Below are 16,149 nucleotides of genomic sequence, written 5' to 3' on the forward strand. Positions count from 1 at the left end.
TTACCTCGCCAAATTTTTTTGCTGTCTGGGCTCGTTGCAAAGACATTGCTCCAGAATCTACAACATAATTTGACGTCATCAATTCCTTGTCAACCTATAAGAGTTGGGGAAGATACAGCGTGCGCACGTCTGTGTTAAAGTGTTTAGCATTGAGGTACGACAGAATGATTTGTTCATATCCATTTATTTTTAATTACATATTCACAATACAGTATTTAGATTACTGCATCCGACAAAAACGGAATGAAGTAACTAGCAGATCAGATATTCATGCCTCAGTACAATTGAATATGACCAGGTTTGTACAATTAGTCGCAACTTCACAGCTTCAACCGGATGAGGAAACAAGTTTGTTTTGGGTGTCAAGTTGTCATGGTTTCCAACAAAGATCTACACAAATGATACTTAGTTTTTAGAGATTGCTTTTATAAAGCTACTCAGAAACAAAATAAAAAGACAGTTCAAAATTTCCACAAGTTATCAAATGTAATGTTATTATCTGCAGCGGAATATTTTGTTTCAACTTACAATGGGATGATCCAAAGAGTTGCTTATTTCTCTCCAGGAAGTGTCAGTGGGACCCATGTATGCTATCTTGTAAGATGTAACCCTCTGGGCGATTCTGTTGTCACCTCGTCCTTGAGTGATTACACCCGCTACCAAATATATTCGGTTCAATTTGACCTGAGTCCATTCGCCAGCTTGATCTGTCAGAATTTTAACATTTACGCAAAGTATTCGGCACCAATAATCAGAGGCACACACGTTTTCCTCCTGCCCAGCCACCGGGGTTTAGGCCAGCAAGGCCAGGAAAGTCTAATCTTCCATATTTAGCCCCATTTCCAGGGTCATTGGCATAGAGTGACGACGCCGACAAAGCGCTGTCAGGTATAGTCCAGTATTTCAGTCCCATATAATGGTTACAAGCTAAAAGTAAAAAATGATATTTCTCTTGTTCATTATTGATTGTATTTTTAGCCGAAAAGAAGTGATTTGCTCGGTGATCGACATGTCAAATGACAAACTAAACACAAAATTTAATTTAGTCTTGAGTTTAAGTGTGTTTGGGAATCACAAACTTCGCAAATTCTTTGGTAGATTAACGAATTTGTAATATGCCGTGCAGCGGCATTAACGAAGAAAATACCATTTTCACAACTTTTCCCAATGAAACCTGCACCACATATACATCCATAGTCTGCCAAGAGGTCAATGCAAGTCCCTTGATTTTTGCAAGGGTTGCCGTAGGAACAAGAATCCACATCTGGAAAAGATTTGTTAAGATCTATAAAGAAAATGATTACAACTTCTTACCTGAAAAAGCGAACCAAGAAGCCTCCGTGCATCCGTTTAAATTATTTGTCATGAGAATGTTGCTCTCATTGACGTATTTGTAGAGAGTGACACGACCCCCATCTACGTAACGAAATATAAGAGAAGGGACAATTAATTCCAGATTATTTTCTTCAAAAGTCTTCAAAGTGTTTGCAATACCAAAAATACAACTTACGAACAATAATATCAAAAACAAATACTAACTGGATTTGCAGGTAACTTATGGCAAGCAGTTTTCTATGTGAAAAGGTCAAATAGCTTTGAATTGCGATTGTGGCTGATAGCGTTTTGTTCTTTACTTCTATGTAATGTCAAAACTACTGTAATAAAGACAGCTCAGTTAAAGTTTTATCAAAAAAATATATTTTGACACACCAAGCATCACTACCTTCTGTAACTTGTTCAAATCAATAAAATATATTCAAATCTACCAGTTTTGTGGTAATAACGTCATCCGAAACCTATAGCTCATCTCTATGATCGTTCAAACTACATATTACAAGCAACAATCGCAACACAAAATCAATACACGGTAAAAAAGTTACCTGTTATTTTGCCCGCTTGTTTAGCGGCGGCACAAACCGAACTAGTCACGTGATAAGCGTTGGTTCCACACGGGAAAATTTTACCTCGACATCCAGGTGGACAGTTGACCTCCGTGATGGGATACTGGATGTTGCCATCGGTCGAACAAGTCACTTCAGACAAAGAGTTGGTGATACGTGTTACAGAGTGAATTAACATATTTTTATAGATGTTACTTTGAAATGTGTAAAACAGTTCATCACTTGTGACTCCATTTTTGAAGGCTCCTAAAAGGCTTGCAGGCGCAGATGTCATAAAAACTTCAACAAATCCACCCGATGCTGATGATAAGAAACTAAAGTATGTTAAAACATAACCATCGCCATTAAATTACTTGGAAATCCTACCATCAATCAGTTGTTCCCGCATAGCTGCAAGACAAACTGGACCTTGGGAGTAGACACCGTCACCACACAACCTGGAGTGTTGCTTCCAGCAGTTAGTAGGACATATCAACATTGAGATTGAGTGGTTTAGTGAAGAAAATTCCGTTTCACATGTTACGGTAGCAGTAATGCTTTCAAATCGGATAGACAAAACAAAGACCACGAAAAGGTGTTTGTTAAATTGCCACAATAATAGGCCCGGCATTTTTATTCTTTTGATGCTATTTATCGATAGTTTTCTATCAAAAGCGTAACAAGAACGTGATTGCGTGTAATTTAAAGAAGAAGCTGTGCACACATCTCCCTTACAACCGTGGTAATCTTTAGGTCTTTGCTTCTTTAGTCAGAAGCGTATTTTTAGGGTTACACATATGTAGACGAAATCTTTACAGATAATCCAAAAATATCAATTTACAATCCCCATGAGGGAAACTCCGGTATTCTGCAAGAACGTCACGCGTAAACAGAAATAAAAAAAACGCACCGACGTGACTTTAACTTATTCAGTAAAAAGTTATGCAGTGTTCACATAATTATGTAACGTTTTCATTTAATTCTGCATCCATATAACGTACGCAAACACACTCACTGCCACAACACAAATGAATTCTGTAACAAGAAACCAGAGTGTTATAATAGATGATCTCTTTCTGTACCGCGAAGAGATTTAACCATGAAGCGACTGACATGTTCCTACTGAAAATTACACTGAAATATAAAAGACCACGTACGGTTTACAAGATACAGGATTACGTAACGAGCAGTGACGTGCGTAAACGATACCAATTGTGTTTATTATAATTTCAACGCAGATATTTGAATGCTTGTTTGTGTCTGGACGCTCGCATTGCTATATCTCATTGACTTCCTCTGTTTATCTCGCCAAATTCTGGATATACGGAGGCTTTATGTTTTGCTGTCTGGGTTCGTTGCAACGAAATTACCTCAGAAACTACTACAGTAAAAATAAAATAATATCAAACCAATACAAAATCATATAAATTTTGACATTGTATGATTTTCTTGTCAACCTATAGGAGTTGGGTAAAAGCTATCCAGACTGTGTTATCCAGAATGTGTTGCTCACAATGCACAACGTAGACGCACGGCTGTGTTTATCATTGAGGTGCGACGAAATGATCAGTTCATCTAAATTTATTTTTAATTACATATTCATAATACAGTATTTAGATTACTGCATCCGACATGTACGAAAAGAAGTAACTAACAGATCAGATATTCATGCCTCAGTACAATTGTATAAAACCATATGTTTTTTGCCTTCAATAGAAGAGTTTCTTGCTTTACTAGTAGCAAAAGAATGAAAGCTTTCGGTTCTAAACAAACATTATGAAGCCAAAGAAGTTATGATGTGTTACCTGCCTTAAACGTGTAGTTTTTTGCACAACGCTGTACGGTCCAACAAAAGCATTTAAAACGTTTTTATGGTATAAAAGCATCAATTTTATGTTCTTCCAGTTTAATATGATTTCAAAATTACGCGGGATATAAAGGTGATCCACATACATCATATACCTGCCTTTTCAGCTAGGCTTTGTTAAGCGAAACGTCATCAGGAAAGCCTAGCTAAATAGCAGCTATACCCGTCGGTATACAAGTATGCGTTTAATTGTGCCAGAAGAACAGAGTGATTAGAAAACAAATATGTACAAAAATCGTCAGGAATGAGATTTATTTGCTTCGTTAAATAATATTGCGATTATTTTGATCATTTTATTGTCGAGTATATTGTACAAAAAATAGACTAAAGGATCTACACAAAATAACTTCAAAACTGTTGTGGCATGGCCTGCTTTATCGCAATAAATAATAGCAAAACAGTCGACAAGCGCCCTATGAAAAAAGATAAGTAGTGCTGAAAACTAATTTAACATACAAGATACTCGTGTCGGAGAACAACATAACCTGTACCACTCGTTTCTACAATTAATCGAAGTTTAACAGCTGCAACAGGATGAGGAAACATGTTTGTCCTCCAACTAGAAGTATCCACATTTCCAGGAAAGATCTGCATAGTTAAAAATGAATTTTAACATTTGTTTGTTATTCCAAAGCTGAACACGGTAATGTGTAATTTAGTTAGAACTGGAAAATGTATAATACGTCAAGGTTATGTTAAATGATTTACAACTCACGATTGGTTGTCCGGACGAGTTGCTCACTTTCTTCCAAGTTGATTCTGTAGGACTCGTGTAGTTGATTCTGTACGACGTGACGTAATGATGTCCATGTCCTCTGTAATCTCCTTGAGTGATGACACCTGACACCCAGCGTGTCTCATTCAAGTCCACCTGAATCCATTCTCCCGCAACCCCTGTATCGTAAATGTAACAATGTGTTTAAAACTGCCCGGAACGCATGTAATGATTTTTGTCCAACCAATTAATTAGTAGTTGTGCATGACTAACACTGTGTGCAGATAACCATGTGAGGCCAGCAACAAAGTCATTTTTATTCAGATGTGGACGCGTCTCTATACCTAGCAACAGGTGTGGCTTTGGCCCGAAAGCAACAAAAAGCAAAAGTTACACTCACGGTTGTATGCAGGATGCCAAATACTTGTATGATTAAGTCTCCCATTATGTGCTCCATATGTATGGTAATTGTTTTCCCACACCGACGAGGCGGACATTGCACTGTCTGGTACATCTCCACTCTCCAGACCCAAATAGCGTTGACAAGCTGAAATGTAGATTTATGTTATGTTTACTGCTTACAGTAACAAACATAAGCTATGACAAATCTATAAGAGTTTGTCCAAATTTCCTGGGGAAGGTGACTAATAAAAAACGATCAACCCACCTATCTGCTTGTCACAGTTCTTGCCTTCGAATGGAGGTGAACAAATGCAAGCGTAATCAGCCAGGAGATCAACACAGGTACCTTGGTTCTTACAAGGATTCCCAAAACTACACTCGTTGATATCTGAAGTTAACGATAATTTTTTTGGGGGAAAATCATGTTTCGTTTTGAGTCTCTTGCCAGAAGTCATGCTGAAAAAATGCCATTGGCAAGAAATTGCATTTGGTGACTTAAAAATTTGTATGTTGTGACTTTAATACAGAGCTGGCGAAACCACTTTACAGTCTCACAAGATAGCTATTTGCAAGCAATCATGGTTGGTGAGGCGCTGTAAGGATTAATTACTACTTTTTTCACATTATGAATTTACCTGTGAATACGAACCACGAGGTGGAAGTGCATCCATTGTAATTTGAAGTTAATTGAATGTTGCTTCCATTTGTATATTTGTAAACCGTTACCAGACCTCCCACATCTAGAAATACAAAGAACTTGAGTTCGAATTCAAATTTTACTCATGAACTGCTTCATTTCAAAGTGGATGTTCGGCAAATGTTTTAACATTATGTGATTACCGGATATTAATCCTGACTCAAAGGCGGCGGCGCAAACCGCACTGGTCAGGTGATAAGCGTTGGTTCCGCATGGGTAAGTTTGACCTTGACAACCGGGTGGACAGTTGACCTTCGTGATTGAATTCTGTGTGTCGCCGTCGGTGGAGCAAGTCACTGGTAAATTTCATGAATTTATTTTCAGTGGGAATGGAAATTTCAGATGCGTTCACTCATACTTTTAAAGGTGTAACGTGGTCCAGCAATAGAACAAGTGTTACTTTCACCTCCGTTGCCATTTCCACTGGAAGATTGGAGTCCATCACTTTTTTTGTAAACGGTGACAACTCCACCAGACACTGCGAAATATTCATTATTTGATACAAAATTGAACAGAAGTGAAATAGTTGCAACAAAACTTGATTTATAAATTTACCGTCGATTATTTGTGCCTGTTTAGCTGCAAGGCACACTGGGCCTTGGAAATAGACGCCGTGACCACATATTGCTAAATGTTGCTTCCAGCAGTCGGCCGGGCATATTAATTCCGAGATGGAATGATTTAGTGAAGAAAACTCCATGTCACAGGTAATAGTGACAGGAATGCATTCAATTTCGAGGGAAAACACGATGACGTAGCAAACCACTTGTCTCCATGACAGAGTTTTCATTGTTGATTTCAATCGATGTAAGTTAATAAAAGTTAAAATTCTAGGAAAATCTAGGAAATATGTTTTTTAGTTTAATTTTCAAAGCCATTTTAGTTCAAACCACTATGTTATCATGCCGCTGTGACAACATTAGAAAACATTTACCTGCAGTTACATCTGACAAAAACTCAATAATTAATATTTTATGTACACGCCGCCACTGTGACGCGCTGGGTGTAGCTCAAAAATTTCATGTCAGTTTCCGCCCTTCTTTTATTCCAGATGTCTTTGATTTGAAAGTTTCACATAACATTGCACACATTCTCACTACAACAACCAATATCCTATGACAAGTTTATACTTTCGCATTATTTGTTGTGCCACAAAGGTGATGTTGAAACTGCGAACGACGAAATACATCAGTGTTGTTTGAAGCTGCTATACGAAATGCCTGAATATTTAATCTGCAGTATACAACGAGATGTATTTCTCAACGAGCAAATGTTGTGCTTCTCTCATACAACTTTTGCTTCTATGCATGTTCTTGTTTGTAAAACATCTGCTTAACCTTCCCGGAAGTGATACATCGCTTGTATGACGTTTCTGATATAGAGACCTTACAAATTGCTATAGTTTGTGTAAGTCCAAAAAACTTGTCTTTAACTGTTGCGAATTGCTTTCTTCTTTTTCTTTTCTTTCCGTCTTTAGCCCAACTTTCCAAGAAATCTACATGAAAAGATCAAAAAGCCACATCCTGAGAAAGTTTGAAAATTCAAACGCTTTATGTCAGCATTCAGATTTAAGCTGTCCATGTGATTCAATCAGAAGCTGCAGGATGTTGTAGGAGCAATGCGAAATCCTCAAACTCACCTCATTTACCCGTTTGCTTTTCTCCCACATGGCCGTCGATCATTTAGTGAAGAAAATAACCCAAAAAGGTTCGCGGGCATCTCCAAACTGGATAATTGTAAAAAACTCTGTTTTATAATGAATATCCCGATAAAGCCCATATTTCGTTGCGTTGTTATTAAACCGCCCAATGTACGCGCGTAGGCTTGTTCTACGAGGTGTGCAACAATTTAGCAGGTACATAAATGGGTTTAATTAACTCAAATGTTGTGTAATGTGTGACTCACTACACGGCCGTGTATATCATGTATGGCAAAAACAGCGTCGCTTATTATTATTACCGCATACTGCAAACACTGCAGGGTTTGAACATGAATTCATGGCCTGACAAACGTTTTTCAATGGTTTTCTATACAGTTTACACCAATGCACGTTTTATCCCAAACTAATAGCCCAAGTGATTAAACTTCCCGGAAATGAGTCATCAATTCACGAACTGTTATGTTGGTTTGATCTGTCGGGGTGATGAAATACAAGTGCCAGGGGTTAAATGTCAGCTGTGGGTGTTGTCACAGTACAAATGTTTAGCAAAGTACTCATGGTTGCATTCCTTGCATGTTCCTACTGACAATTACACTGAAATATGGAAAGACCACCTACGATTTACAAGATACAGGATTACGTAACGAGCAGTGACGTGCGTAAACGCTACCAATTTTGTTCATTATAATTTCAACGCAAATATTTGAATGCTGGTTTGTGTGAGGAAGCTCGCATTGCTTTATTTTATCAATTGCCCCTGTTTACCTCGCCAAATTTTTGTGCTGTCTGGGCTCGTTGCAAAGACGTTGCTCCAGAAACTACAACATAATTTAACGTCATATATCAATTCCTTGTCAACCTATAAGAGTTGGGGAAGATACAGCGTGCGCACGTCTGTGTTAAAGTGTTTAGCATTGAGGTACGACAGAATGATTTGTTCATATCCATTTATTTTTAATTACATATTCACAATACAGTATTTAGATTATTGCATCCGACATAAACGGAATGAAGTAACTAGCAGATCAGATATTCATGCCTCAGTACAATTGAATATGACCAGGTTTGTACAATTAGTCGCAACTTCACAGCTTCAACCGGATGAGGAAACAAGTTTGTTTTGGGTGTCAAGTTGTCATGGTTTCCAACAAAGATCTACACAAATGATACTTAGTTTTTAGAGATTGCTTTTATAAAGCTACTCAGAAACAAAATAGAAAGACAGTTCAAAATTTCAAATGTAATGTTATTATCTGCAGCGGAATATTTTGTTTCAACTTACAATGGGATGATCCAAAGAGTTGCTTATTTCTCTCCAGGAAGTGTCAGTGGGACCCATGTATGCTATCTTGTAAGATGTAACCCTCTGAGCGATTCTGTTGTCACCTCGTCCTTGAGTGATTACACCCGCTACCAAATATATTCGGTTCAATTTGACCTGAATCCATTCGCCAGCTTGATCTGTCAGAATTTTAACATTTACGCAAAGTATTCGGCACCAATATACAGAAGCACACACGTTTTCCTCCTGCCCAGCCACCGGGGTTTAGGCCAGTAAGGCCAGAAAAGTCTAATCTTCCAAATTTAGCCCCATTTCCAGGGTCATTGGCATAGAGTGACGACGCCGACAAAGCGCTGTCAGGTATAGTCCAGTATTTCAGTCCCATATAATGGTTACAAGCTAAAAGTAAAAAATAATATTTCTCTTGTTCATTATTGATTGTATTTTTAGCCGAAAAGAAGTGATTTGCTCAGTGATCGACATGTCAAATGACAAACTAAACACAAAATTTAATTTAGTCTTGAGTTTAAGTGTGTTTGGGAATCACAAACTTCGCAAATTCTTTGGTAGATTAACGAATTTGTAATATGCCGTGCAGCGGCATTAACGAAGAAAATACCATTTTCACAACTTTTCCCAATGAAACCTGCACCACATATACATCCATAGTCTGCCAAGAGGTCAATGCAAGTCCCTTGATTTTTGCAAGGGTTACCGTACGAACAAGAATCCACATCTGGAAAAGATTTGTTAAGATCTAAAGAAAATGATTACAACTTCTTACCTGTAAAAGCGAACCAAGAAGCCTCCGTGCATCCGTTTAAATTATTTGTCATGAGAATGTTGCTCTCATTGACGTATTTGTAGAGAGTGACACGACCCCCATCTACGTAACGAAATATAAGAGAAGGGACAATTAATTCCAGATTATTTTCTGCATTTGTGTCCTTAATGTGTTTGCAATACCAAAAATACAACTTACGAACAATAATATCAAAAACTTTAATTTTTTGCAGTTTAATGAAAACTAACTGGATTTGCAGGTAAAGTATGGCAAGCAGTTTTTCTACGTGAAAAGGTCAAATAGCTTTGGATTGCGATTGTGGCTGATAGCGTTTTGTTCATTACTTCCATGTAATGTCAAAACTACTGTAATAAAGACAGCTTAGCTAAAGTTTTATCAAAAAAATATATTTTGACACACCAAGCATCATTACTTTCTGCAACTTGTTCAAATAAATAAAATCTATTCAAATCTACCAGTTTTGTGGTAATAACGTCATCCGAAACCTATAGCTCATCTCTGTGATCGTTCAAACTACATATTACCTGCAACAATCGCAACCCAAATCAATACACGGTAAAAAAGATACCTGTTATTTTGCCCGCCTTTTTGGCGGCGGCACATACCGAACTAGTCACGTGATAAGCGTTGGTTCCGCATGGGAAAATTTGACCTTGACAGCCAGGTGGACAGTTGACCTCCGTGATGGGATACTGAGTGTTTCCATCGGTCGAACAAGTCACTTCAGACAAAGAGTTGGTGATACGTGTTACAGAGAGAATTAATATATATTTTTTATAGATGTTACTTTGAAATGTGTAAAACGGTTCATCATGTGAGCATGTCTGACTTGTGACTCCATTTTTAAAGGCTCCTAAAAGGCTTGCAGGCGCAGATGTCATAAAAACTTCAACAAATCTACCCGATGCTGATGATTAGAAACTAAAGTATGTTAAAACATATCCATCGCCATTAAATTACTTGGAAATCCTACCATCGATCAGTTGTTCCCGCATAGCTGCAAGACAAATTGGACCTTGGGAGTATACACCGTCACCACACAACCTGGAGTGTTGCTTCCAGCAGCCGGCCGGACATGTCAACATTGAGATCGAGTGGTTTAGTGAAGAAAATTCCGTTTCACATGTTACGGTAGCAGTAATGCTTTCAAATCGGATAGACAAAACAAAGACCGCTAAAAGGTGTTTGTTAAATTGCCACAATAATAGGCCCGGCATTTTTATTCTTTTGATGCTATTTATCGATAGTTTTCTATCAAAAGCGTAATAACAACGTGATTGCGTGTAATTTAGTTCCTTTGGGCTACACATATGTAGACGAAATCCTAAAAAATAATCCAAAAATATAAATTTACAAGAACGCGTAAACAAAAATAGGAAATATAAAAAACGAACACCGACGTGACCTTAACTCATACAGCAAGAAGTTATGCAGTAAATTATTCACATAATTATGTAACGTTGTCATTTCATTCTGCATCTTCACAACGTACGCAAACGCACTCACTGCCACAACACAACTGAATTCTGTAACAACAAACCAGAGTGTTAAAATAGATAATCTCTTTCTGTACCGCGAAAAGATTTAACCATGAAGCGACTGACATGTTCCCACTGAAAATTACACAGAAATATGAATGACCACGTACGGTTTACAAGATACAAGATTACGTAAAGAGCAGTGACGTGCGTAAACGATACCAATTGTGTTTATTATAATTTCAACGCTGATATTTGAATGCTTGTTTGTGTCTGGACGCTCGCATTGCTATATCTTATTGACTTCCTCTGTTTATCTCGCCAAATTCTGGATATAAGGAGGCTTTATGTTTTGCTGTCTGGGTTCGTTGCAACGAAATTACCTCAGAAACTACTACAGTAAAAATAAAATAATATCAAACCAATACAAAATCATATCAATTTTGACATTGTATGAATTTCTTGTCAACCTATAGGAGTTGGGTAAAAGCTATCCAGACTGTGTTATCCAGAATATGTTGCTCACAATGCACAACGTAGACGCACGGCTGTGTTTATCATTGAGGTGCGACGAAATGATCAGTTCATCTAAATTTATTTTTAATTACATATTCATAATACAGTATTTAGATTACTGCATCCGACATGTACGAAAAGAAGAAACTAACAGATCAGATATTCATGCCTCAGTACAATTGTATAAAACCATATGTTTTTTGCCTTCAATAGAAGAGTTTCTTGCTTTACTAGTAGCAAAAGAATGAAAGCTTTCGGTTCTAAACAAACATTATGAAGCCAAAGAAGTTATGATGTGTTACCTGCCTTAAACGTGTAGTTTTTTGCACAACGCTGTACGGTCCAACAAAAGCATTTAAAACGTGTTTATGGTATAAAAGCATCAATTTATGTTCTTCCAGTTTAATATGATTTCAAAATTACGCGGGATATAAAGGTGATCCACATACATCAGATACCTGCCTTTTCAGCTAGGCTTTGTTAAGCGAAACGTCATCAGGAAAGCCTAGCTAAATAGCAGCTATACCCGTCGGTATACAAGTATGCGTTTAATTGTGCGAGAAGAACAGAGTGATTAGAAAACAAATATGTACAAGAATCGTCAGGAATGAGATTTTTTTGCTTCGTTAAATAATATTGCGATTATTTTGATCATTTTATTGTCGAGTATATTGTACAAAAAATAGACTAAAGGATCTACACAAATTAACTTGAAAACTTTTGTGGCATGGCCTGCTTTATCGCAATAAATAATCGCAAAACAGTCGACAAGCGCCCCATGAAAAAAGATAAGTAGTGCTGAAAACTAATTTAACATACAAGATACTCGTGTCGGAGAACAACATAACCTGTACCACTCGTTTCTGCAATTAATCGAAGTTTAACAGCTGCAACAGGATGAGGAAACATGTTGGTCTTGTAACTATAAGTATCCACATTTCCAGGAAAGATCTGCATAGTTAGAAATGAATTTTAACATTTGTTTGTTATTCCAAAGCTGAACACGGTAATGTGTAATTTACTTAGAACTGGAAAATGTATAATACGTTAAGGCTTTGTTAAATGATTTACAACTCACGATTGGTTGTCCGGACGAGTTGCTCACTTCCTTCCAAGTTGATTCTGTAGGACTCGTGTAGTTGATTCTGTACGACGTGACGTAATGATGTCCATGTCCTCTGTAATCTCCTTGAGTGATGACTCCTGACACCCAGCGTGTCTCATTCAAGTCCACCTGAATCCATTCTCCTGGAACCGCTGTACCGTATATAAAACAATGCCTTTAAAACTGCCCGATACGCGTGTAATGCTTTTTGTCCAACCAATTAGTTAGTAGTTGTGCATGACTAACACTGTGTGCAGATAACCATGTGAGGCCAGCAACAAAGTCATTTTTATTCAGATGTGTACGCGTCTCTATACCTAGCAACAGGTGTGGCTTTGGCCCGAAAGCAACAAAAAGCAAAAGTTACACTCACGGTTGTATGCAGCATGCCAAATACTTGTATGATTAAGTCTCCCATTCTGTGGTCCGTATGTATGGTAATCGTTAGCCCACACCGACGAGGCAGAAATTGCACGGTCTGGTACAGATCCACTCTCCAGACCCAAGTAGCGTTGACAAGCTGAAATGTAGATTTTTGTTACATCCACTGGGCACAGTAACAAACATAAGCGATAACAAATCTATAAGAGTTTGTCCAAATTTCCTGGGGAAGGTGACTAATAAAAAACGATCAACCCACCTATCTGCTTGTCACAGTTCTTGCCTTTGAATGGAGGTGAACAAATGCAAGCGTAATCAGCCAGGAGATCAACACAGGTACCTTGGTTCTTACAAGGATTCACAAAACTACACTCGTTGATATCTGAAGTTAACGATAATTTTTTTGGGGAAAATCATGTTTCGTTTTGAGTCTCTTGCCAGAAGTCATGCTGAAAAAATGCCATTTCCAAGCAATTGCATTTGGTGACTTAAAAATTTATATGTTGTGACTTTAATACAGAGCTGGCGAAAGCACTTTACAGTCTCACAAGATAGCTATTTGCAAGCAATCATAGTTGGTGAGGCGCTGTAAGGTTTATTCACTACTTTTTTCACATTATGAATTTACCTGTGAATACGAACCACGAGGTGGCAGTGCATCCCTCATAATTTGAAGTTAATTGAATGTTGCTTCCATTTGTATATTTGTAAACCGTTACCAGACCTCCTACATCTAGAAATACATAGAACTTGAGTTCGAATTCAAATTTTACTCATGAACTGCTTCATTTCAAAGTGGATGTTCGGCAAATGTTGTAACATTATGTGATTACCGGATATTAATCCTGATTCAAAGGCGGCGGCACAAACCGCACTGGTCAGGTGATAAGCGTTGGTTCCGCATGGGTAAGTTTGACCTTGACAACCAGGTGGACAGTTGACCTTCGTGATTGAATTCTGTGTGTCGCCGTCGGTGGAGCAAGTCACTGGTAAATTTCATGAATTTATTTTCAGTGGGAATGGAAATTTCAGATGCGTTCACTCATACTTTTAAAGGTGTAACGTGGTCCAGCAATAGAACAAGTGTTACTTTCACCTCCGTTGCCATTTCCACTGGAAGATTGGAGTCCATCACTTTTTTTGTAAACGCTGACAACTCCACCTGACACTGCGAAATATTCATTATTTGATACAAAAACCAACAGAACTGAAATAGTTGCAACAAAACTTGATTTACAAATTTACCGTCGATTATTTGTGCCTGTTTGGCTGCAAGGCACACTGGGCCTTGGAAGTAGACGCCGTGACCACATATTGCTGAATGTTGCTTCCAGCAGTCGGCCGGGCATATTAATTCCGAGATGGAATGATTTAGTGAAGAAAACTCCATGTCACAAGTAATAGTGACAGGAATGCATTCAACTTCGAGGGAAAACACGATGAAGTAGCAAACCACTTGTCTCCATGACAGAGTTTTCATTGTTGATTTCAATCGATGTAAGTTAATAAAAGTTAAAATTCTAGGAAAATCTAGGAAATATGTTTTTTAGTTTAATTTTCAAAGCCATTTTAGTTCAAACCACTATGTTATCATGCCGCTGTGACAACATTAGAAAACATTTACCTGCAGTTACATCTGACAAAAACTCATTAATTAATATTTTATGTACACGCCGCCACTATGACGCGCTGGGTGTAGCTCAAAAATTTCATGTCAATTTCCGCCCTTCTTTCATTCCAGATGTCTTTGATTTGAAAGTTTCACATAACATTGCACACATTTTCACTACAACAACCGATTTCCTGTGACAAGAAAATACTTTCGCATTATTTGTTGTGCCACAAAGGTGATGTTGAAACTGCGAACGACGAAATACATCAGTGTTGTTTGAAGCTGCTATACGAAATGCCTGAATATTTAATCTGCAGTATACAACGAGATGTATTTCTCAACGAGCAAATGTTGTGCTTCTCTCATACAACTTTTGCTTCTATGCATGTTCTCGTTTGTAAAACATCTGCTTAACCTTCCCGGAAGTGATACATCGCTTGTATGACGTTTCTGATATTGTGACCTAACAAATTGCTATAGTTTGTGGAAGTCCAAAAAACTTGTCTATAACTGTTGCGAATTGCTTTCTTCCTGTTCGTTTCTTTCCGTCTTTAGTCCAACTTTCCAAGAACTCGATATGAAAAGATCAAAAAGCCACATCCTGAGAAAGTTTGAAATTTCAAACGTTTTATGTCAGCAGTCAGATTTAAGTTGTCCATGTGATTCAATCAGAAGCTGCAGGATGTTGTAGGTGCAATGTGAAATCCTCAAACTCACCTCATTTACTCGTTTATTTTTCTCCCACATGGCCGTCGATCATTTAGTGAAGAAAATAACCCAAAAAGGTTCGCGGGCATCTACAAACTGGATAATTGTAAAAAACTCTGTCTCATATTGAATGTGTCGATAAAGCCCATATTTCGTTGCGTTGCTATTAAACCGCCCAATGTACGCGTGTAGGCTTGTTCTATGAGGTGTGCAACAATTTAGCAGGTACATAAATGGGTTTAATTATATCAAATGTTGTGTAATGTGTGACTCACTACACGGCCGTGTATATCGTGTATGGCAAAAACAGCGTCGCTTATTATTATTACCGCATACTGCAAACACTGCAGGGTTTGAACATGAATTCATGGCCTGACAAACGTTTTGCAATGGTTTTCTATACTGTTTACACCAATGCACGTTTTATCCCAAACGTATAGCCTAAGTGATTAAACTTCCCGGAAATGAGTCATCAATTTACGAACTGTTATATTGGTTTGATCTGTCGTGGTGATGAAATACCAGGGGTTAAATGTCAGCTGTGTTTGTTGTCACAGTACAAATTTTTAGCAAAGCACTTATTGTTGCATTCCTTGCATGTTACTACTGACATTAACACTGAAATATGGAAAGACCACCTACGATTTACAATATACAGGATTACGTAACGAGCAGTGACGTGCGTAAACGCTACCAATTTTGTTTATTATAATTTCAACGCAAATATATAAATGCTGGTTTGTGTAAGGAAGCTCGCATTGCTTTATTTTATCAACTGCCCCTGTTTACCTCGCCAAATTTTTTTGCTGTCTGGGCTCGTTGCAAAGACATTGCTCCAGAAACTACAACATAATTTAACGTCATATATCAATTCCTTGTCAACCTATAAGAGTTGGGGAAGATACAGCGTGCGCACGTCTGTGTTAAAGTGTTTAGCTTTGAGGTACGACAAAATGATTTGTTCATCTCCATTTATTTTTGATTACATATTCACAATACAGTATTTAGATTACTGCATCCGACAAAAACGGAATGAAGTAA

General features: G+C 37.8%; 1 protein-coding gene across 1 annotated transcript; it reads right to left on the reverse strand.

Moving 5' to 3' along the window:
* Positions 1-252: 252 nt before the first annotated feature.
* Positions 253-2,511, reverse strand: LOC145893796 (EGF-like repeat and discoidin I-like domain-containing protein 3). Its single transcript, XM_082982179.1, has 7 exons — positions 2,268-2,511; positions 1,881-2,033; positions 1,315-1,416; positions 1,148-1,264; positions 766-927; positions 529-707; positions 253-390 (listed from the first exon to the last, which is right to left on the reverse strand). Exons 1-7 carry the CDS (start codon positions 2,509-2,511, stop codon positions 253-255), a joined length of 1,095 nt encoding a protein of 364 aa, XP_082838305.1.
* Positions 2,512-16,149: the final 13,638 nt, after the last annotated feature.

Source organism: Ascidia mentula, chromosome 1 (genome assembly GCF_947561715.1).
Source record: "Ascidia mentula chromosome 1, kaAscMent1.1, whole genome shotgun sequence".
Taxonomy (NCBI): domain Eukaryota; kingdom Metazoa; phylum Chordata; class Ascidiacea; order Phlebobranchia; family Ascidiidae; genus Ascidia; species Ascidia mentula.

What these genes read in the sequence shown, in the direction of transcription:
- LOC145893796 (XM_082982179.1), bottom strand. Translation starts at nt 2,511, where the DNA reads ATGCCGGGCCTATTATTGTGGCAATTTAACAAACACCTTTTCGTGGTC. An exon ending in GCGGGAACAACTGATTGATG is followed by an intron (nt 2,034 to 2,267) that starts GTAGGATTTCCA and finishes CTTTGTCTGAAG; the next exon opens with TGACTTGTTCGACCGATGGC. An exon ending in TGGCTGGGCAGGAGGAAAAC is followed by an intron (nt 708 to 765) that starts GTGTGTGCCTCT and finishes AAATTCTGACAG; the next exon opens with ATCAAGCTGGCGAATGGACT.